Source organism: Pleurodeles waltl, chromosome 4_1 (genome assembly GCF_031143425.1).
Source record: "Pleurodeles waltl isolate 20211129_DDA chromosome 4_1, aPleWal1.hap1.20221129, whole genome shotgun sequence".
Classification (NCBI taxonomy): Eukaryota; Metazoa; Chordata; class Amphibia; order Caudata; family Salamandridae; genus Pleurodeles; species Pleurodeles waltl.
In genome coordinates, this window is record NC_090442.1 from 624,299,033 (window position 1) to 624,322,486 (window position 23,454).

At 43.7% G+C, this 23,454-nt stretch overlaps 1 protein-coding gene across 13 annotated transcripts in view; it reads left to right on the top strand.

The window, feature by feature from the left end:
* SLC16A7 (solute carrier family 16 member 7) overlaps window positions 1-23,454 on the top strand; it is a 475,851-nt gene that overhangs the window by 352,728 nt on the left and 99,669 nt on the right. For all 13 annotated transcript variants that reach the window (XM_069229066.1, XM_069229064.1, XM_069229065.1 and 10 more), the window contains one exon: window positions 13,571-13,714. In XM_069229066.1, the coding sequence (XP_069085167.1) occupies window positions 13,571-13,714 (144 nt within the window). The remainder of the gene's footprint in view (window positions 1-13,570; window positions 13,715-23,454) is intronic.

The window sequence follows — 23,454 nt, forward strand, 5'->3', positions numbered from 1 at the left end:
TCTGCAAAGAAAAAGTCTGCAACACTAGTGCTCTAAAATGTGAATACTTTTTCCCCCTTAGCAAATAGGGGCACATGCCATTTAGAAAAGGACCCCAAGGTAAATATTTTCCCAAGGGCCTTTGTGAATAGTCCTTACCTGTCAGACTACTTACACCTGACCAAGGTTAAGAGTGTAGTTGAGCCTTTAATTTGCTATTTAGCCCCTTGTATCTATCTTTTCTGTTCACATCACCGATTCCATATACACCAGTCAACATATAGCGCAGAATTCAAATCACCTCTGCATTAACCAAGTTGCTGCTCACTGAAGAGCCTCATAGTATTTGGGACACCATGTAATCATGATGATAAAATAAACAGGGAAAGCTGCTGTAGTATCTCAAACCGCTAGAAGGAGAGCACTTAGAACTGTGCGTTCTTTTGAAGTGCCCCGCATTTGTCTTTATTTTCTAATAGGGATTATTTACTTTAAACTTTCTCTGGCTTTTGCTAAAAAGAGCGCATTCCGTGTCAGCCAAGTCTAACGAATCCTCCATGCTTTACTTTGTATTCAAGGCAAATAGATGTTTTGCTGGGCATAGCAATTGTATTTCACTGGCTTTGTAATTTTAACTAGAATGTCCCAAATCATTTGTCTGAGTGGATGAACTAATGAATTTTTCATGTGCAATTGAAGGTCACTGGTGGCAGAGCTTTATGCCACCTAAGTTCCAGTGATGCTGTTACTGCTTGGCTATTAAATATCATCAATTTAAATCACGTTTCAAATGACTTTTCTTCTGTCACAAAGAGCATGCTACTCACTTACAGGAGATCTGTAATTGGTTCGGATATAAAAATTGCTGCAAGCGAGAAAGAAAGGCAGCAAGAGGACGCATGATTTCTGACATCCCATATTCCCTTCCTTTTATAAAATATTGCAGTGCCCCTAATAGATGTGGGGTTATAAAAGGGTTTGTACCTGAGAGCTTCCCATGTTATAGATATCATGATAAAAAATACAGCGTTCGTTTTTTTGCCTTCAAGCCACGTGTCATTTCATTTCCCTTCATTACAGTTTAAAATGGAAACTGGGACGGGTTTGCATTATGTGATTGTTTAATATAGTGATAGTGCAAACATTTTGATGCAATACTAACAGGATTCAAGCTATTCAAACATCTAATTTTTTGCTGAGTAACAGAAACGCGAGCAGTTTTTTAGTTATTGCGTTTTTAAGTTCCAGGAAGCCCTCAATAATTGCCAAAGAGTCAACGTGTTCACGTTTACAGTACATGGAGTTTAATCACTGCTTAATTGCTGCACAGGAGCAGACCAATCCTATTAGTTTCTGGTCATTTTTGTCTTTGACCCTGCACAGTCCACCCCCCTTCTCTAAGCGAGGGTTGCACTATTCAGAAACCACATGCACGCTTTTGTTTTTTATTGCAGATGCAATATTTGTATATATATTTGTTTGTATTGCCAGCATATGCCACAAAAAGAAAAAAAACAGGACAGAATAACTTTGCCTAAATTTGGCATCCATATGATTAGAATACATTTTCTAAATTAAAAAAATAAATTGACTGTTACATTTACGTTTCATAGAACAATATTGGTGCTTCCTAGAAAATAATTGTACTTAAAGCCGGGAGAAATCATAATTCTTATTGGTGGAAAGATATGGTATCATTATTTGCAACCTGAATTTGTCATTTAAACACATAAATATGAATAGAAGAATACAGTGATAACGAATTAAATAAACAAATAATTTGGCATACTAAGGTATTGGCCCACAAGTTGTGGCACTTAAGCCTACTTCTTTCTAGGTAGATGTGCAGAGATGTGATCAAGAAAATACAGTCACTCGTGCAATAGAGACAGGGCCTGAAGTGGGATAACCCATTACCTCGTGCTATACCCTGCAGTAGATGAAAGCAAAATCTGATAAACAGCTGAACGGACCAGTAGGTGAAAAAGGGTGACTCAGATCCACTCCAAGTATGTCTATTTGTATTTACGTTTTACTTATGATTTCTTTTTTTTATTTTATGAGGCTAATCAGACAGTTAAGGCTGTTTCCCCGCAATACATTGAAAACAAACTTCAATTTTCCTTGTTGTAGTATGGTTGTGATGTAACCAGTAATGTGACAATTACATCACCATTCTACCATAATAACTTATTACAGTTGAGCTATGACATCCCAGTGTTTATTGCAGATCCATCAGACAGTTTGAAAGAACAATCAATGAACAGGATTTCAGCTACAGATGCTGCTTTTTTTAAAACACTTTTTATTGAAGTTTTAACAGAAACAGGGTAGTATCTCCAGAGCTCTATAATAGTATGTTTCGTTCAACAGTAGTCAGATATTATCAATATATTGCATAATGTACACATTTCAATATTACACATTAATGAAAGCAATCTTGTGTATCTTTCAAAACATCGATCTATGAATAAGAACTGGTATTTAAGTTCCCATAATAACTATCAGTCTGTGATGTATCTGTTCATTTAGAAGGATACTTCCGCTCTGGAGCCTCCCCTTAAGCCCTCTCCGTGAGTCCGCTGCCGTCTTAAGTCCGCCATGTGTTTCTGGGCTTGGCCCCATACGCATTACAGAGTCCTTCGATAAGCTCCACTCATATAATCTCATTAGGTTCTGCAGGGTTTATTCCTCGTATCAACTTACAGGACTCACTGTGGACTAAAACCATACAATAGACCATAGTGGCCTTCAATCAAGAAGATAGTGCATCACTGTTGGGAGCATTACCACCTCCTCCATCTGACCCACCAATATGCTCCAGGCCCGAGCTCTCTCAATCAACCCTTGCCCTCGTTTGATCTCTCGATCTAGTACCATCTCCTTAGATTTTGCCCATTTTATTACCTCCCTCTTCCAACTCTCGGTCTGGGGGCCCCTTGTTTGTTTCCAATTTCTGGTTATGTCCTGTTTGTCTAACAAGAGTGCTAGGTCCTGGAACTGGTCAGACACCTTTTGCTTGGGGGTATGGGGATAACCACCAAGGAGACAGTGTTTGGGGCCATAGGGGACCTCTCGTTCAATAACTTCCATTAGGGCATTGACCACTGAGTGCCAGAAGATCTCCAGTCTAGGACAGGTCCATAACATATGAAAAAACTCCACTGCTTCCTCCCCACATCTCGGGCATTTGGCTTCCATAACATGAAAATGGCGTCTAAGTCTCCCCGGTGTTAACTATGCCATGTGAAGTATACATAGGTTAATGAGCTTAAACCAGGCATTTCTAGATGCTTTGGGGATCCATATTAGTATGTTTTCCCATGCCGCTTCCGTTATCTTCGCGCCCAAGTCCTCCTCTCACTTCAATTTAAGGCCCGTGAGTGGGACGGACAAAGTACTTCTCTAATCTTTGCATATAAAAAGGTTACTGCTTTATATGTACCTGTGCTACTAGTCAGATATTGGCAGATATTGGATAAGGGAGGTTCTGTTTGTCCCGTGTGCCAGTGTTTATTGATTGCCTCTGTAATCGCTCTATAGAGCAAAAAATGTCACTTGGGAGGTCATATCGTGTTTTAAACTCTTCAAAGGGTAGTAGTTTATCTGCTTTGAACAGCATCCCTATGGTTGTTGCAATTCCATCCCAATCTCCTCCATGTGGGAAAACTGTTGAAAAGAGCATGGGGATCTCTGGGGCATGGCCGAAATACATGTGTCCTACGAAGACAGCGCAACCAGCAGGAGTGTAACACACTGAGTTCCTCAGATAACGTCTTGGTTAGGGGGCTGTGCCGAAGAACCGCTCATGCCAAGGTCTCTAGGTCTGGGGTAAAAAGTGTCACTAGCCCGTTCAGTTACACCCAGCTGGCTATCCACTGTGTCAACCAATGTAATTGGTCAGCAAAATAATAGGCCTCAAAATAGGGTGCTGCCAGGCCCCTGCCATACGTCGGCCTCTGGAGATATTCAAGTGCCAGGCAGCGTCGACCCTCTCCTCACAGGAACCCAATAATCAATTAATTCAGTGTCTTAAAGAAAGGCCGGGGTATCAATAAAGGTAGTAAAATGAAGTAATATAACAATTGTGGCAGTGCGATCAGTGCTGCTCGCCCTGCAACTGTTATAGGCAATGATCCCCAAAAGTTCATATTACTATTAAGATCTTGCAATGCTCGTCCTATATTGCCTTCATATAGGTCAGTCTTGTTATGATAGATACCACCCCCAAGTAAGTCAGACAGTGCCGCTCCCACTGTAGGCCTCTCAGATCTGGTGGGGCCTCTCGGCCCTGTGTCATGGGAAATAAACTAGACTTCTCCCAGTTAACTCGAAGTCCAGATAATGATCCAAACCGATCCAGTAATTGTCGCCCCCCTCTCAATGCGGCATCTGCATCTTTTAAAAATAGTAGTAGATCATCTGTGTTAGAAATGGGGGTTTTGGTTGGCAGTCAGGTTACCCTCTGTCCAAGCAAGAATCCTCACTCTAGTCAGGGTAAGTCACACACAATCCAAAATTATCCTGTGCCCACCCTCTGGTAGCTTGGCACGAGCAGTCAGGCTTAACTTAGAAGGCAATGTGTAAAGTATTTGTGCAATAAATCATAAAATAACACAATATAGCACCACAAAAATACACCACAGTGTTTAGAAAAATATATAATATTTATCAGGATAATTGTAGGTCAAAACGAATAAAGATGCAATGTGAAATTGTAGAGATATCACTGAAAAGTTATATAAAGTGTCTTAAGTCTTTAAAAAGCAAACAAAGTCTCTTTCAAGCACAAAGTACCTGGTTTAAAGTGGAAAATCTCCGCAAAGGGCAGCAGAAGAAGAGATACGTGGAAAAATGATGTGTGCGTCGATTTCTCCCCTGCACACAGGACTTGCGTCGTTATTTTTCACGCGGGGAAGTCGTGCGTCGTTTTCCGGCGCGCGGACAGTCTCTATCTGTGGGTCACAGGATTACCAGATGTCCCGGGGTCTGAGCGTGGATTCTTCTGCTTGTTTTCCGGCTGTGTGTCATTCCGGGAGGCTGTGCGTGGAATTCTCGGTCTTACGGCAGGCGTTGCGTCGATTTCCCCTCTGGAAGTCAGGCGGCGTTGTCCTTGCGAGGCCATGCATCAAAGTTCCGGTCACCCCGAAGGTGTCACGCCGATCAGCGTCGGTGTGCGGCGATTTTCTCGCCGCGGAGCAAGCTGTGCATCGAAAGTTTCGGCGCACGAAGAGTCCAAATGAAAAAGAAAAGTCTTTTTGGTCCTGAGACTTCAGGGAACAGGAGACAAGCTCTATCCAAGCCCTTGGAGAGCACTTTTACAGCCAGCCAAGAGTTCAGCAAGGCAGCAGTCCTTTGTAGAAAGCAGTCAGGTGAGTCCTTAAGGCAGCCAGGCAGTTCTTCTTGGCAGGATGCAGGTTCTGGTTCAGGTTTCTTCTCCAGCACGTTTCTGATGAGGTAGGGCAGAGGCCCTGTTTTATACCCAAATGTGCCTTTGAAGTGGGGGAGACTTTAAAGAGTGGCTAAGAAGTGCACCAGGTCCCCTTTCAGTTCAATCCTGTCTGCCAGGGTCCCAGTAGGGGGTGTGGCAGTCCTTTGTGTGAGAGCAGGCCCTCCACCCTCCCAGCCCAGGAAGACCCATTCAAAATGCAGATGTATGCAAGTGAGGCTGAGTACCTGTGTTTGGGGTGTGTCTGAGTGAATGCACAAGGAGCTGTCAACCAAGCCCAGCCAGACGTGGATTGTAAGGCACAGAAAGATTTAAATGCAAAGAAATGCTCACTTTCTAAAAGTGGCATTTCTAGAATTGTAATATTAAATCCAACTTCACCAGTCAGCAGGATTTGGTATTACCATTCTGGCCATACTAAATATGACCTTCCTACTCCTTTCAGATCAGCAGCTACCACTTCAATACTGTATGAGGGCAGCCCCAATGTTAGCCTATGAAGGGAGCAGGCCTCCCAGTAATGCAAAAACGAATTTAGGAGTTTTACACTACCAGGACATGTAAACTACACAGGTACATGTCCTGCCTTTCACCCACCACAGCACCCTGCTCTAGGGGTTACCTAGGGCACACATTAGAGGTGACTTATATGTGGAGAAAGGGGAGGTTTAGGCTTGGCAAGTACTTTTAAATGCCAAGTCGAGGTGACAGTGAAACTGCACACACAGGCCTTGCAATGGTAGGCCTGAGACAAGGTAAAGGGGCTACTTAAGTGGGTGGCACAACCAGTGCTGCAGGCCCACTAGTAGCATTTAATCTACAGGCCCTAGGCACATATAGTGCACATTACTAGGGACTTATAAGTAAATTAAAAGTCCAATTAGGTATGATCCAAGGTTACCATGTTTAAAGGGAGAGAGCATATGCACTTTAGCACTGGTTAGCAGTGGTAAAGTGCGCAGAGTCTAAAAGCCAGCAAAAACAGTGTCCAAAAAGTGGAGGGAGGCAGGCAAAAAGTTAGGGGTGACCACCCTAAGGCTGTCAGGTCTAACAATCTGCATATAAGGCCATATAATGAGTGTCATTCCTCAACCCTAGTCCTCAATAGGCAGTGCCTTCCCTGGCAAGGCTTGCCAGGGGTCTAAAGCCATAGCAAAGAGGAGAGGGGAAAGTGGACGCCCCTGTCTGGTGCCCCGTTCTACGTGATAGTCTCCTGATATGGTGTTGCCTGTGCAAACTCACACTTGTGGTTCAGCGTATAAAAAGCATGTCCAGGCTATAAAATTCACACCTAGACCAAATTTGCATAGTACATGATATAAATAGGGCCACTCTAGACTATCAAACGCTTTCTCGTATTCTACTGCAAAGACCACTGCATCTGTCTTATTGTAAGTAATGAGAAAAGTTGGCGAATATTTACATCCGTGCATCACCCGGTAATAAACCCTGCTTGATCAGTATCGATCAACCTGGACATATATGGTAAGAGGCGTGTCGCAAGTATTTTACTAAGGACTTTGTAGTGTGCAGATAACATAGCTAGGGGTCTTTAAGAAGTTAGCTTAACGGGCAGCTTCCTTGGTTTCAGGAGTAGGATAATGAGGGCCTCCTGCGCTGATGAGGGTAGGGTCCCAGCCAACCTAGCTGCTTCATACACCGTACCCAGTCGGGCCCAAGACAGTCAGGAATGCAGAATAAAATTTGACGGGTAGCCCTTCCAAGCCCAGTATCTTATTCCGTGACATACTATCTACAGCAGCCTTCACCTCTGACAGGTCTATTGCCTGCCCCAGGGTCTCACCCTCCTTCTCTAAAACCGTCGGAAGGTTGGCATGTGATAAATACTCCTGGATGTCCATAACTGTGGTGTGTGTTTTACTTTTATGAAGCTCTAAATAATTATTATAGAACTCCTGATTGATGGCAGCCTGACTATGGACCTGTTGACCAGTGGATGTATCTTATTCCCTACTGTGATCGACCCTCTTTTTGTCGGGTTCGCCAGCCATGGCAGTAGTGAACCTGCGCTGTCGCCTTCAGCATGTGCCAGGTATTGTTTATAGTCATAGCAGGGGAGTCTTTCAACTCCAACTGGAACCTTTTCCCGTGCTTCTATAATGGCCGTTCGGAGTCCTGGTTTTCTGGGATACTCTCTCTCCATCTCCCTCAGTTCTCGCTCTGCCTTCTCTATATCTAGTTGTATCATGTATTCAACCCCTTTTGCAGCCGAGATACATTTCCCCCTTATGACTACCATGAAAGCATCCCATTCTAGGAGTTGTGTGTCTGTAGTGCCTGCATTGGCATTAAAGTAGGCAGTTATCTCAGTTGCTATGTCCGTCCTAAAGGCTAGGTCCTCTAATAGTTCCAGTTGAAGTCATCACAATGGCACTGGAGGACGGGGAAGTGCCCAGTACAGTTTCAACAAGAGGGGATTATGATCTGATATCATTCGGCTCAAGTACTCGGTAGCGCTCGTCAACTCATGGACATCCGGGGAACAGGGAAAGGTATCTAATCGCACATGTTGGTCATATAATGGGGAATAGAAAGAATAATCCCTCTCATCTGGGTGGTGAGTGCGCCAAGAATCTATCAATCCCCATTCCCATTGCCAGTCCCCGAATGCTTTAGTGGTGCGTCGAATTGGGGATTCCTGCAGAGGGAGGTGTGATCTATCTAGTATCATATCCCTGATGCAATTAAAATCCCTGCCTAGCAAAATAGATCCCATAAGATAGGGAGCCAAACGATGAGACAATGGCCTAAAAAATCCGCGTTGATCAACATTAGGCCCAAAAATGCTCCCCATCACTATGTCTCGACCATCTATCCTCCCTGCTATCAGGATATATCTCCCCAAGGGGTCTATGACAGATGCAGTGTGTTGAAAAGGAATTCCAGACTTGATTCAAACAAGGACCTCCCTAGCATAAGCAGAGTAGGTAGTACAATAGACTTGTCCTCTCCATTTGCGTTGTAGCGCTCTCCTTTTTTTGGCATCTAGGTGTGTCTCTTGTAATAGGGCTATCTGAATCCCTTGTCTAGTGAGGTAGGACCACACTTTGTGTCTCTTACCCATTGAATGCATCCCCCCTGATATTCCATGTGAGCACCTTAAGAGTAGCTGGATCAGCCATTAAAGAAGGGTAAGCCAGATTGTGGGTACCGTAAAGCACCCATGTTCATCGCTATCTGGAGTTCCTTCCAGAATGACACCAGTAAATACAGACATATGCGGCAGCGGGCAATCCCCAACAAAATAAACAGAAACTTCAACCAACTCCCACTCCCCAGGGCAAAGAGTAGAAGCTATTTGCCCAAACAGTCAACTGTAACATATTTTTCTATGGTTATGCCCTCTGATGTCCGGGCCTTGGTCAGCCGGGGGTCAGTAGCTCTATCTGCACTCAGTCTCCGGTCCCGGGCTGTCCAGGCACCCACCGAGTCATCAATTTATGGAATTAGAATAGGATGTCAAAATCCGTACAATTATGAGCTTCGTCTGGCCGACCATAGGTTAATTTATAGACAAGTAGCTCTCATCCGTATTGCTGTATCAATAATAGTATCTATCATTCCAACGGGTCTCAGGTCAGAAAATCTTGTCTGCGGTTCGTGGGATGACCACCGGTAACATTTCACTGGCAGTTGTCGGAGACACTGAGTCTCTGTCTGAATCCGTGCCATTGCCACTCATTTCCCTCAGTGGGGATCTGGGGATAGGTGATGATCCCCCTAAGGATGCCACCGCAGCTACAGCCGCCCGTCGGCCTCTTTGCACCTCCTGGGCTGATGGCGGACCAGAGGGCATTGCTTGATTTTGTCTTCGCGCGCGAGAGAGGCACTTTCTTTTCTGTGGATTAGGTGGTCTGCTCGGGCCTGGGTTGGGCTAACCTTCCGCCCAGACCCAGGCCTCTTGGGGGCGTAGTGAAGAATTGAACACCGGTGGGTATAACTACTCGTAGTCATGCAGGGAATTTCATAGAATAGATGATTCCTGCTTCCCTCAGCTTCTTTTTCGCTGATGTAAAGGCCGCCCTTTGGCATTGCACTTTCTTCATGAAGTCTGGAAATATGGAGACTTTATTGCTGTCTACCATTAGGTCACCACTTCTCCGAGCACATTGTAATATATGGTCCCTATCTTTAAAGTGAAGCAGTCTCGCCACCACTGTCTGGAGGTGCTCCAAGCGGTCTTCGTTGGGCAGGTACCCTATGTGCACACTCAAAAGCAAAGAAAGGAGAGAGACCCTCCGGGGCCACCTCCCTCTTGATCCATTCCTCCAGGTATCGTACCATATCAGTTCTCTCGCTTTGTTTGTGTAGCCCCACTATTCCGATGTTGTTGCAGCGTGCTCTATATTCTTCATCTTCTGCTCTGTTCTCAAGGGTGTGCAGCCTAGTTTCCATAGAGTTCATTCGTCCTCCTGCAGCTGCCACTGTGGGTAGTGTTTTGGAAATCTCTCTTTCAGCCGCTGTGACTCTCTCTGAGAGGCGTCTATGGTCGTCACGCAGCAATCCCAGATCCACGCATAACATATCAATCTTGACTTCCAGTGTTTCCCCCGATGCTGCTATAGTCTGTAAGACATCCTGTAGCGTGGGGACAGAGGGCACCGTCTCCGAGGGCTTCTCCAGAGTTCGCTCTGGCGTCCCTTCGGTGGTTTCCAGTTGCCTGGAACCCCTCATTTCCTCATCTCTCTTTTTCAGCTCTTTCCCCATGGCGTAGCTTCATGCAGAAGTCTTTGATTCTTAGTAGTCTTCTAATTCTAATGAGTGCTGTGTAAGGATCTGTGTATTTAGCCACTACGGAGGAACTCCAACCTTTCTACCCTCAACAGCTTGTCCCACCCGGCTATCTAGAGAAAAGGAGATCCCGGTAGCGGAGCCCACATGGAATCCCATGTATTCACTTTAAGGTATGTTGCACTGCTGGGTAGTTCAGCCATTATCTCCCAGGAATGGTTGCCAATTTGATATGGGTGGGGACACACAGCCTCGAGTCCTGGTGCGCACACACAGGTCCTTTCAGTTCAGTCTCTATCTTCCTCCTGTGGTGTCCACTAGTTTGTGTGCTGGAAAGTGTTTTTATCTCTGATCACTCCGTGAGCATGCTGTGATAGAGGTCTCTGCGCCCCTATGATAGTTGCTGAGATATGTTTCACCGTCCGGAGATTGCGCATAGGCCTGGGCATTCTTTTCACAGTCTTAGCCCGGCTATTAATCAATGCCCCCTCATAGTGTCAAATAGGCACTATTTGTAGGGTCCCCCACAGGACGAGTCTCGCACATGTCATTCACCAGTAAGTGGGTACTTCCTTGCTCCCTCCCACAACAGGTCTCTGCGGGGACCCCCCAAACGGCCCCCACCAATGAGGCAGCGCTCCTCCTGTATGCGTACACCCAGGGAGGCCACTGTCAGTCAGCACAAGGGGCGGGGACCCGCAGGGGGACCCTCACAGCTAAAGGTGCCAGTAGTGCCCCAGGTTGCCTCCTCCACCGCTGGTCCCTGGGAATTTCCGTCAAAAAACTGTTTGTCTTGGGAGCGAAGAACCACCAAAAACTCCATGAATGTGTTCCAACACGCCCTGAGAGTAAACTGAATTTCTTTTATAGGAAAAAGACAGGATCAGGCAGTGCTAGAATTCCAAAGATCAATTCTCGATTCTAGATTGAGAAAACGTCTTGCAAGGAAAATGTATTATATCAGATTTGATTTGGAAGACCAGAAGTAGGACAAAACAGGGTTGGATAATTTTAAAAGACCCAATACAAGGTTTCTGCAGACCATTAGAAAGGTGATTGCTGTTTTTTGTCAGCTAGACTCTGACATACCAAGATAGTTCCTGCCCTGCCAACCACCATTAAGGAGAAGTGCTTAAATAGTGATTTAAATTTTCTTCTTATGTGCCCCCATTGTATTTCCTGTATTCATGTAGTCAAGTGAATATGTTTTTCCTTTTATAAATGTGTTTTATTCAGCTGCCCATAACCAACCTATAATGTTTGCTTCATTATAGATTCATAGTGCTTCTGATATTTCTATATATGTGCTAAAGTGATTTATAATGTGTTATACATTTTAGAAATCGTATACTAATCCTTGTGTTTTACATAATTCATCACATGCCAACTCTTTTGATAATTATTAGAAAGATGTATTTAAGCCTGCTATGGACACATATTCAGCAGAGGGGCATCGTCGCTCATCGTGGGAGTTTTGAGCAAACTGTGGTTGAAGCATCCAAACTGAGGCCTTTTCAGCTCAGTTTTCCATACAGTCTCGGATAAAGACATATGTTTCAGATCCTAGTTAAGCGTCTCAACAAAGTATGATCTCTACAACAAGTGGGGAAACAAGATAAGCACAACATTCTGAATGCCGGAAGAAAGATACGATGCAGAAAGCATACAACAAAGTGTAGTGTATTGAGTGAGCCAAACACTCTGCAAGACGTCTTGGAAGGGAAGGTTTCATCTTCTCAAGAAATGTCTGACAAAAAATGGGGGCAAGCTATGCTTTTACAGCACAACTTATTAAGTATATTGGTCGCAAAGCAATATATTACAAATGTAGTTATAGAGGGAGAGCTAAGTGCAATTTACAATAAACGGCATTTGAAGAATCTTAGGAATACCATTTTTGTTAATGGCCCACTGGTTTTTTTTTAATAATGCTTTATTGTGTAAATTAGAATACTCTAGTAAAATAGGAAATATATAGAATTGTATTACATAGTTCCGAACAAAGTTAAAAAAAAGTGTAATGAACTTGAGAACTATAAAGATGAAAATACCTATCTAACAGGAATATAAAATTGTACTATACAATACTGGCATTTTTATTATGTTTTAGTAAAGAAATAAAAGAGAAGAGAGAAAAGAAAAGGAAGTTAAACAGCGCAAATTGGAAATCACATATTTATAATAGATCAACCATTGATTCTAAATAGAGAATTAAGGAGGTTCAAAAACAGTATTGGCAGTGGTATGAAAGGTCTTTTGTTGCGAAATAACTATTTTTTTCTTTTATACCATTCATTTTTGTATTTTTATAAAGCGCTAGTCAGCTGAAGTGTATAAGTACTCTGTGCAGGAGACTTGTGAGACGAGGGGCAAACCTTTCAATGAACAACTAAAGATTGTTAACAGTGTACAAAGAGACTTCAACCCAAGTTTGAAACAAAACATACAGTAACATTGCCTGTTCAGCAGGGTAGAAAAGAGAGTTGCTGTAGAGCTGGAAGCAGCGAAAGAAGATAGTAGGTTGCATGTGTGTAGAGGATGGGCGGTCCGGTCAGAGACTGAATCGCAAAAGGCTTGAAAGAGGTCAGAGGAAGATAGGTGGTGGAGAAAAGAGAAGTAGGCAGAGCAGTAAAATGATAAATCTTTAAGTGTTGAAGATTGTAGATTAGCAAGATAAATCTGTGTAAAGTTTTTACAGATGATTTTCCAACATTTTTCTGACTAGCATTTGGTCCGCAGTACGTTGTGCCTGCGACTCTTCACTGGCACCTCCTTTGGGGCCGCGGTGCCACTAAGGAAACCACAACTTCGATGGGGCATCATATGCTTTGGATTGCTAGGCCACATGGAGGACTCACCTTATGTCCTATAAAACGAGAATGATAATTTAATTCTTCAGGCCATAAAATGGTCTACTTCAGATCATCGTTTCTTCTCCGTTTTGCCATATTATAATTAGGAACGTGTGACCAGTAGTGAGAATCCTTGTGCACTCCTTCCTTTTATCTGAAATTTGTCTGTCTCCCCCCCCCTTCCTTTTCCTCTTGCTTTCCTCCATGCTACCCCTTCACAGTTTCTCTCACCTTACTGTTCAACAGACTCTGAGCCACGAGTTTAGAAGCAGGATAACCGGCTGCTTGTCTTACTTTTAGAAGTAAATATATGAAATAAAACCAGGACACTATTGCACCAAGCGATTCATTCTCCTGAAACTGGAAATTTCAGATTCTGTTTTTCGTGGCACAATATGATAACTGACAACGAATATGCTGCTAGTTATCAAACTTTGAACTTGCATAGGTAATGCTTGTGTAACTTAAACAAACGCTGTCAAATAATGGCAAGATATATGAATACAAAAACTGTTTTGTGCTTGTTTTCGTCCTATAGGTCCCATAAGCAGTATTTTGGTGAACAAACATGGCAGCCGGCCAGTAATGATTGTAGGGGGCATTCTGTGCAGCATTGGGATGATTGGCGCCTCTTTCTGCAACAGTGTGATTCAACTCTATATATGCATAGGTGTCATTGGAGGTAAGTGGTACTTGTTGGGTTCTCCTCTTATTTCACACTGAAGTCTATATTGTTCCCTTTGGTATTTCATATAATGCAAACAGAAAGAAGCATTTATGCCATAGGGTTTTGTGATATAGGGTGTTGTACAGGGTGTACTATTGTGTGTTGATGCTCGAATGGGGTAATTTTCAGGAAAAGGGAATATGTGGGTTTTCTAGAACTAGTGGCAAACACTACAAGCCAGCTCAATGTATGGTTCTTGTTTCAAATATTTACTTTATACGTGCTTAAGTTTGAGGCAAAATAATTAAAGTGATGTCCAGAATCACGCCTACTTCTCTCTACTCTCAAACCGATTGATATTGTGTTTTTATGGAACTCCACTCATTTCACTCCCCGCCTTCGGAATCGTTAGTAGGTTCTACCTTAATCTAGATTTTACTATTAAAGCTGCTGCTTTTCAAAGGCAGATTTAATCAGACTATGGGTCCATAATGGCTAAAATACAAAATCATATAGTGTAGCTTTATGTTTTTACTTTTGCAATTTTATATGGATCGGACATGGCTGTAAAGCAATAAAGCGCTTTACAACACACAGAATACAGGGTTACAGCTGGTTACATTAATAGTAGTTGAACTCAAATGTTTATATCCGTGTATGTATACAGGAGTTACTACAAGAGACAGTTACAACAAAAGGGCAGAGGACATGAACCGTTAAACGATGGCAGATCAGCGCAGTAGTTCGGACAAGGGTATGTGAACCAAGATGTCTGTCAAATAGGAGGAGCTTGAGGCGTTTTTTAAGGTTGCTAGGAAGTGGTTAGATGGAGTGAGGGAGGCAGAGAGTTCCAGATTCCACTAGCGCTGCCAGAGAAGGACTCCTTCATGTATTGTTCTCATCTGAAGGGGGGGAGGGGGGGTTTCAAGAGCAGGGATCAGGCATTTCTGTAACCCCTATTTGCCCTGGAGATTTTCAGTTTCTCTTTTGAATAGAGGGCGAGGAGGAGTGCAGTGCCCTGTGGGGGATGCAAGCGATTTTGAATTGGGCCAGCACTTCAATGGGTAGCCATTGGAGGGTTAGGAGGGCAGGGGGAATGTAGTAAAATTTCTTGAGACCTAAGACAAAGCATGCTGCAGCATGTAGTTCTTCTCTCAGGATGCCTAGATTAACTTTGGGAATGCCTGAGAGAAAGGCACTTCCATTGTCTAGTCTAGAGAGAACAAGGTACTGCACCATTGCTTTGAGGTCCTGTTCCGTAACCAGTTGTCTGACGCCCCAAAGCTGCCTCAGTGGGTGTCATGCACTGTTGGCATGGCTGCTATGTGGTTGTGAAGATTGAGACGATTGTCCAGGATGGTCTAGTGACCTGGAACTCATGACTTTGTTGGGGCAGCCTAAGAAGGCTGGAAAGTTGGCCATCCATTCTTGTACAGTTCTTTTTGCTTTCAGAGGTGAGATCAAAAGACATTCTGTGTTAGGTGGGTTCCATCTTTAATGGTGGATGGACATCCAGTTTTGAATCTTTAAGACTGTATTTGAAAGCAGATCAGCGTCCTCCAGGGATGAGATCTTCAAGTATATTTGGGTATTGTCAGCATAGATGTGGAAGAGAATCCCAGTATTTCTGAGAATCACGCATACTGGTTCTAGGTAGAGGTTGAATAGGATTGGGGAGAGGATCGAACCTTGGGGGATATCTTGGTGAATGCTGACTGGTCTCAAGAAAGAGTTACCCATTTTTTCAATTTGGGAACGGTTGGATAGGTAAAAGGAAAACCAGTTAAAGACCATTCCTTCATATCCCATGCGTAGTTCAAGAATACAAAGGAGGTCATAATGTTTGACAGTGTCGAATGCAGCATATAAATTCAGGTAGACCAGAAGGTAGGAGTTGCCTGAATCAAGGATTCCTAAATGAGTCATCGACTATTTGGGGATTGCAGTTTCTGTACTGTGACCCTGGTGGAAACTTGATTTGAGAATGTCTAGGAGGTTGTTTGTTTGGATGTGCGGGGCTAGTTGGGATGCTACGCAGCTTTCGATGACTGCCTAAAAATGGGAGTGTGGAAACTGGGTGGTAGTTGTTCAGGTTCTATAGATGAAGAGGTGGTTTTTACAAGAGTGGAGTGATTTTTAGTTATTCAGGGAAAAGGCCCTGATAGAGAGAGGAATTGACCAAGGTGGGCCATATGGGAAGTAGGTGTGTGGCAAGAGATTTTCTGATAGATCCTGGAATAGCTTCCTGATGATGTTTTTGGGAGGACTAATTTGGAGATAGTTCGTCATAGGTCCTGCTCAGAGATTAAAGAGAAAGATGATGATTGTATTGCTTTGCACAATAGAGACCCAACTGTTTCAAGGAAGTTATTGATGGGAAGCGAAATATGGATGTCTCTAACTTTCTTATCAAAGAGATCCGCAAAGTCATTGCAATGTGCCATAGATGGCTTAGGAGCTGAAGTAATAGCAGAGTTAGTACACTGTGCAGTAACCTCGAACAGAAGCTTTGTACTGTTTTTTGCAGAATTCATGAGGACTCCGATACAGGAGGATTTGGCTCTGAGGAAATGGCCTTTGGATTGTTGTCTCGCTTTATGAAGCTGTCATACTCAGAAAAGAGAGTGCATTTCTCCATTCTTTTTCATATATTCTGATAAGCTTTTGTTCTCCATAAAGCTCTTTAGAGAACCAGGGCCTAGCTGGTTTTGTTCTGGATAATGTGCACTTCAGTGGTGCACACTTGTCAATAAGATATTCCATGCAGGAGTTGAACTTGTCAGAGGCCTCGTTGATGTCAAGATAGGGAGTGACCATAGTTAGGGTGTTATAACCATAAGTATGCATCTCGTTAACACTACAGTAGAATCAGAAATGTCAAAGGCTTTTCACAAGAAAACAATGCCTAAAATTGATGGCAACCACATTTCCAGTACTGTGGCTACATGCCCTATAACGCCATCTGAGCCTCATGTGACCTTCCTGCTGCCTCCAGCTGAATAGCCAATGAGTGCCATCAGAGGCTTTCTCATCAGAAACATCTTGCATCAATTTCAAAATTGTCTGATGGTGAAGGCATCCCAACGTGGATATTCTCAGCTATTCATCTGCCATTTTCCTTCCTATCTCAGAGATGGCCAACAAGCCAATGGCTGTACATCTCTCTGCTAGTAATAACTCAAGATGCATAAGTGTATACTTCATTTGTTTCTGTTCTTAGACCTGCCAGCAATACCTAATAGACCACACTTAGGAGAGAGCAGCAGGTGAATCCCAGACAACACATACAACCTCTAAACCACCTCTTTCCAGAAATCTGTCACCCTATCACAGGTCCATGTGAGGTGTTGAAAGGTGGCACCATCCACCCTATACCTGACACATACTTCCAATCTAACCAGGTATAGTCCTCTCAGTTTGACTGAGGTTTAGTAAATTCAGTGGACATAATTAAAATATAGCAACTTAAATCTTACATTCCTGGAGACCTCTTTTACTAAAACACATGCTATCCCCTAATTCCTATCTGCTATTTGTTCAACTATGTTCACTTCCCATGCCTGCTGATTCTTTAATACAGGCTTGTTGATGTCTGCCTTGAGAACCTTGTACATCAAGGTCCTAAGGCAATGACCCGTTCCCCACTGTAATATTGTGTCAAGGATGCCAATGGAGGAGGGTCACCCAAATCCAGTTTGTGCTTCTTGAAAAGTAATGAACTCCCTCTCAGGGTACAAATCCCTTAATGTATGACAGCTCCCCTACCTCCAGCATAGCACGGACATGTCCAAGTTTATACTCTGAAATGGCTGTAGGATCCAAATGTCCAGGTCCCTAGTGAATATCGGTCGTGTAAGGATTCATTTAACTATTATTTCCTAATTGCCAGCCAGTCTGTCACGTAATCTATGAATAGTTTCCAGTGACATGCCATCTTCTTATGAGTAATTCCAACAATGAGGTATCCCCATACATGTCACTGAGTAACCACCTCTGCCATTTATCATCTGGTGTAACTCATTTAGCTGCATGTTGAATATGTCCCACGTAATCATAAAGTTCCATGTTGGGGAGGCCCAGCCCTTCCTTGACCCAGTCTAATTTACCATATCAATTGCTATACTACTCCACTTACCAGCCCAGAATAAAGGTACTAGCAGGCTGTTCAATTTCTTATAAATGTCAGGAGTCAGAGGGCACAGGGAATACATTATAGTGTACAAACATCTCAGTAGTAGCATCATTTTGATGAATGTGATTCTTCCCATAATAGATAGGAGTAAAGAATTCCAAAACAGAATCGACAACTGTAATCCTTCTAACACCATCCCCATTTTATCAGCGTATTGTCATTCAGCTGTCAATGTCACAATAATACCCAAGTAAGTAAATACGCAAATTAGCCATTTAAGCCCTATGTCGGGCAACTGCTCCTTTGGATATTGTATCAGTGCCCTCAAAAAGAACAGAATGGTCTTACATTTGTTGACCTTGAAGCCTGCTACTTTACGTCCCCAAGTATGGCAAAACTCTTAAGGTTGTTCCTGGGGCATTTTAGATAAGACAAAACACCATCAGCATACAAAGAGATCAAATGGGTGGTATCCAATACTCTAATCCCCCAGTCTCCCAGCTATATACTAATTTTAATTGCCAGTGGCTGAAGGGCCAGGGAGAAAAGTAATGGTGACACCCTTACTGATACCATGCTCAATACTCCAGCTTTCTAAAACAGTTCTGCAGTTCTTGACCTTCACTGTAGGGTTGGTATTGATCATGTACACCCAACTGTGCCAGACAGGACCAAAACCCATATGTCACAGGACCTCCATTAAATAACCCCAATTAATGTATTAATGTATCAAAAGTATTTGCCAGGGTAACAGCTACCTGCCAAAGGTCTTCATCTTTATCAACTACCAAGTGCAGCATGTGTGTTAGTCTGAGAATATACATTGCTGTGTTATGACTAGTTATGAAGCTGGACTGATCATCATGCACCAGGCTTCCCACCACCATCCGTAGCCTATTGGCCAGGTTTTTACAAGAACCTTAGTGTCTGAGTTAAACACAGTCAGTGGGCCATAGAATGATGGATCCACAGAGTAACCCTGCTTTAAGCATCATGCAGATTATGCCTTCCTGCATGGTAGATGGAAGTATACCCAGTTGTTTAGCATCCTTAAAAGTCTCCAGTAGTCTCTTAGTTCACGGGGTCAAAGCATCTGATAAATTTGACAAAAAAGAGGTCACTTGCCAGGGCCTTCCTTTTGGCATTGAGTTCTTTAACTCCTCCATAATACTCTCCCCTTCAAGCTCCTCACTCATAGTCCTGAAAATGTCTTGCACCTGCATCATGGCAGATGAGCCATAAGGGAGGGTTGGAGCAAGGATGAGAGAGATGTCGCATTCACGTTTTAGTAAACAGGCCAGCAATTTGCTAAACATGTCTCTCTCTCTCTCTATGTAATCTGTCAGTTCTCCTTTAGGGTAGGTTTATGTAGTTGATTACAAAATTACTCTGTTTCTCTCTTTACACCCACAATTTCCTGTTGTCTCTGAGGGGTTTGAGCTTCTTGTTGTTTTGTCTCATATATGTTTCCTCCTGAGCTTTCAGGTCTCTCTAGGGTTGCATTTTGTCCCATACACATTGCCGGGCATTCTCCCATCATTAGTGCTTTCATCGCCTCTGATTCATTCACTGTGGTGACCATAGTGCCCCAATTTTCCTTCTTCTAGGTAGTTGGTATAGTGTTCGTAGTATACAAGCAGACTAGCCAGCTCAAAAGTGGCACCTATCTCATAGCCATAAAGACTATGCCCAAGCACCTTGCAGCGTGTATTCAGGGGAAGGCCATGTCTGAGACTAAAGTACGGTCCAGCCTACTGAGGGTATTATGAGTTGATGAATGGCAAGAGTATTCTTTTTTGACAGAGTTATAACTCTCCAAATATCGATATACCCCAAATTACTGACCGCTTTCATCAGGGCAGCGGTCATACCTGTCTTGTGATTATGTTTTGGTTGGCATTTGTCACCATCCAGGACACAACTGAAGTCTTCCAGCCATGTCATTGGGACATCTACGTACACAGCCAGCAAGTCTGTCATTTTGCTAAAAAAGTTGTTTATGTGGTAAGAATACATACTTTTTTCCTGTCCAGATAACCAGGTTTGATAACCCTTCTACCCTTGATGCCTCTTTCTGAGTACCTAAGACAGAAAGGAATCTCAGTTACCACCCAAAATCAAACCTATGCAGAGAAAGTGGAGGACACCACTGAGCCCCTCCCCTTTATTCTAACGTTCACATCCTCTGTGTCTGTAGGGTGGGACTCCTGAAGGTAGGCTACGGTTACAATTTGTCACTTAAAGAAGGATGGAAGTCTGTGTTGCATTGTGTAACTATTTAACCCTTGGATATTCCACATAAGTATTTTAAATTTTGCATTCATCTCTTGACATGTGCACCCGGTAACATCCCAGCTCCATATAATGCCATGGTAGCTAGGAGTAGAAGGATTCCATATAGGAAAACTGCTCATCTAGTATGTGGGGGACTCCTGAAATACAAATGTGTCTGTAATAAGCTATAACCAATGAACAATCATTCAATAATACTCAGTCTTTGCCAAGCAAACAACTTTCCCACACAAGGTAATGCATTGTAAATTTTAATAACGTGTCTTCCCCTCAATTCTTCTAAAATCAAGATTTCATCCCCTGCAAGAAAAACAGAAAGGAAAAAAGAATCCTACCCCCTAACTGTAGATCCACTACTTGAATCACCCTAGTTGTCTGTAACACACTGGAGGTCAGTTGCCCCTAATTAGTATCTAGGCCTAATAAGGAACCTGGATATGCCCACGATTACTTCACTCCAGCTGCCCTAAGACAACTACCCAGTAATCATTCTTTAGTTAGGAGAAACCAAATAAGCAGAAGCCACCAACATCAGTCATACCTGTTCTGCAGGATAATATTCCCTTTACCAGGACCCAGACTCATTTAGTTATTCCCAAGTGTCCATAAGTGACCCTATTCCTCTCTCACTCTGTTGAATTATCTTGGCTCCTTTCACAGCCTTTGCCAGACGTTTCTGTGGACATAACACCAAGGGAAAACCCAGCACAAAAAAATGTATTGGGCCCCTCCACCACCCTACCAGAACAACTTCTGCCTCTCCAATTCCTCCAACTACTGCCAGTAAAGCACCTCTTTCCATCTGAATAGCTACACAATTTACAAGCCGCAGTCACTGTCCACAAGGGTCCGGACCTGCTCCCCATCTCGAGCTAGTCTCAAACCCCTTCCAGAGAAGTGAACATGTGGGATTTTCCCTTATTCACAACTCACAGCTTGGAAGGAATATTTACACAGGGTTCAAACCCATGGCCCTGAACTTTAGTTTCACTGGTCAAGAGAGCTGCTGAACTCTGTATGTAATCCAGAAATATCCTAATGACAGCTCCTTTGTACCTAATGTAATTTATGGCCCTGGCTTTCTGAAGGATGAGAACCCTATCCCAGTAGTTCAAAATCTTGGTGATGACATCCTAAGAGGGAGCGCCTGATGGAGGAGTTGGCATGAAAGCTTTATGAACCCTCTCAACCATGAAAGATTTCAAGACTCCCTTAGGTGGAAGCGTATTCATGATCCAAATCTCCAGAAATATTTAAGGATGTCAGCCTTTAGCTCCTTCCGTGAATCCCAGAAACCACAGGTTGCACCTTTGGGATCTCCCCTCCACATCCTCTATTTTTTGTTTATGTGGCTGGTTCGGACAGTGAGAATTATGTTATTTAGCTCATCCAGGTTTGCCCTCAGGACTTCAACGGTCCTTTCCGTTTGGAGAGTTCTTTCATTGATCTTCCACAAATTAGTCCTTAGAAAGTTCATATCCAGGCATATGACATGTATTTTCCTCTCCAGTGTGTGACCCAACTTCTCAACTTCAGTCAATATCTAAGGCCCAGATGAGTACTCTCCAGGATGTCAGGAGCAATCCCAACTTACTAGTCCAAGACAATGCCCTTTGCTTCTGATGCATACTCATCAGCTTCTGTTTGAACATTGTTTGTTTCAGCTTGTGCTTCTTCATGATGAATTTCAGTTACCAAAAAAAAAGATCTTCCCAGGTGACTAGCTTTTTAGTCTTACTAGTGGCTCGAAAACTGATTCTACAGTCATTGACAGGCCAGGCAGCAACTTTGTCTGTACTTCTGAAGGAGCAGATTAGCTCACTGGAAGATATTGTGCAGTGATCTTTTGCCCATAGGGCCGAGCATGCAAACCACTCCACTGCTACCAGGGCCCCATAAAGTACATCTGTACGTATACCACTATATGTGAGGGGAAGGAGTGAGACTAGATGTTGCCATCGCAAACAAGTCACTGCTGTGCAGCCTTATACCAGTCTCCTCAAACCCTGTATGCCAAAAGCAGAGCATTAATTTTAACTGGAGGAGGCGGTAGGAAAGTAAAGGAAAGCCCCAATGTCTCCAGAGAATTGTTGTACTTTCAGGAGTCCAGGAGGAGAAATCAGCCCTCTCAGCTGAGTCCAGTAAGGTGGGGCCATCATCAACAGGAGGCCAGACCAGTGGGCTGCTCATAATTCCCTCAAACACCAGCAGCAGGGAGTTTGCCAACATCTCCCAAGGCCCAAGTCTTACATGGTAGACAGTCTAAGGAGCCCAGAGTATCTCATTACAGCCTCAGGTCCCCTATAAGTTAGAGCCACTTCCACATGGATAAGAACCAATGCCTTTGCCCTTGGAGCATAGCTGTCTTTCTCTGTGGGGTCCATAGGCCTGCATCCTGTCCCTGACTGCAGGCTGTCTCTGCCTTGCTTCTAGGCCCACAGCACGACCCAAGCTGGAAACCCATTGCCACCTTCCCTCTCAGGCCAGTAAAATTCCCTCAGGAAATGAGCAAAGATGTGGGCCAGCGCACACAAAAATCGCCCAACTGGAAATCATCCCAGGCTATCGGGTGCAGAGGCATCTGTCCCCAGGAAGGATCATTTACAGACTCACTCCTTCCATGTTACCACATGGAGCTGCTCCTTCAAATGCAGCCAGATTGGAGAAGAGCTGTACAGTTGAGGGCTTCAAAGAGGGAAAATGTGTATCCAGTGTTTAGGGTGTCAACACTTCTGTATCGGGTCCAGAATGTGTCAGGGTTATTAATGGGGCCTGTTAGAAATACAGCCACAAGTTGGCAGTCAGTTTACACCTTGTTCAAGTAGGGGCCCTCAATCTAGTCAGGGTAAGGAAAATACACAGCTCAGATAATCTCTTCTCGCCCCCTTTGTAGCTTGGCACAAACAGTCAGTCTTATCTCAGAGGCAATGTATAAATTATTTGTACAAACACACACAGTAACACAGTAAAAACACAGACACAAAGACTCCACACTAGTTTAGAAAAATAACCCATATTTATCTAGATCAAACAAAACCAAAACAAAAATCCCACATACATAAGCAGAAATATGAATTTTAAAAGATTAAGGGGGTGATTCCAACCTAGGCGGGCGGCTACCACCGCCCGCCAGGCGGAAACCGCCATTCGGCCAAATTTCGGCGGACCCCATTCCAACATTCCCGCTGGGCCGGCAGGCGCTAACCAAGTTAGTGCCCGCCGGCCCAGCGGGAATGAGGCCGCAACACAGGAGCCGGCTCCGAATGGAGCCGGCGGTGTTGCGGCCATGCGACGGGGGCAGACAGTGAAAAGCTGGCCGGGGCCCTGTTAG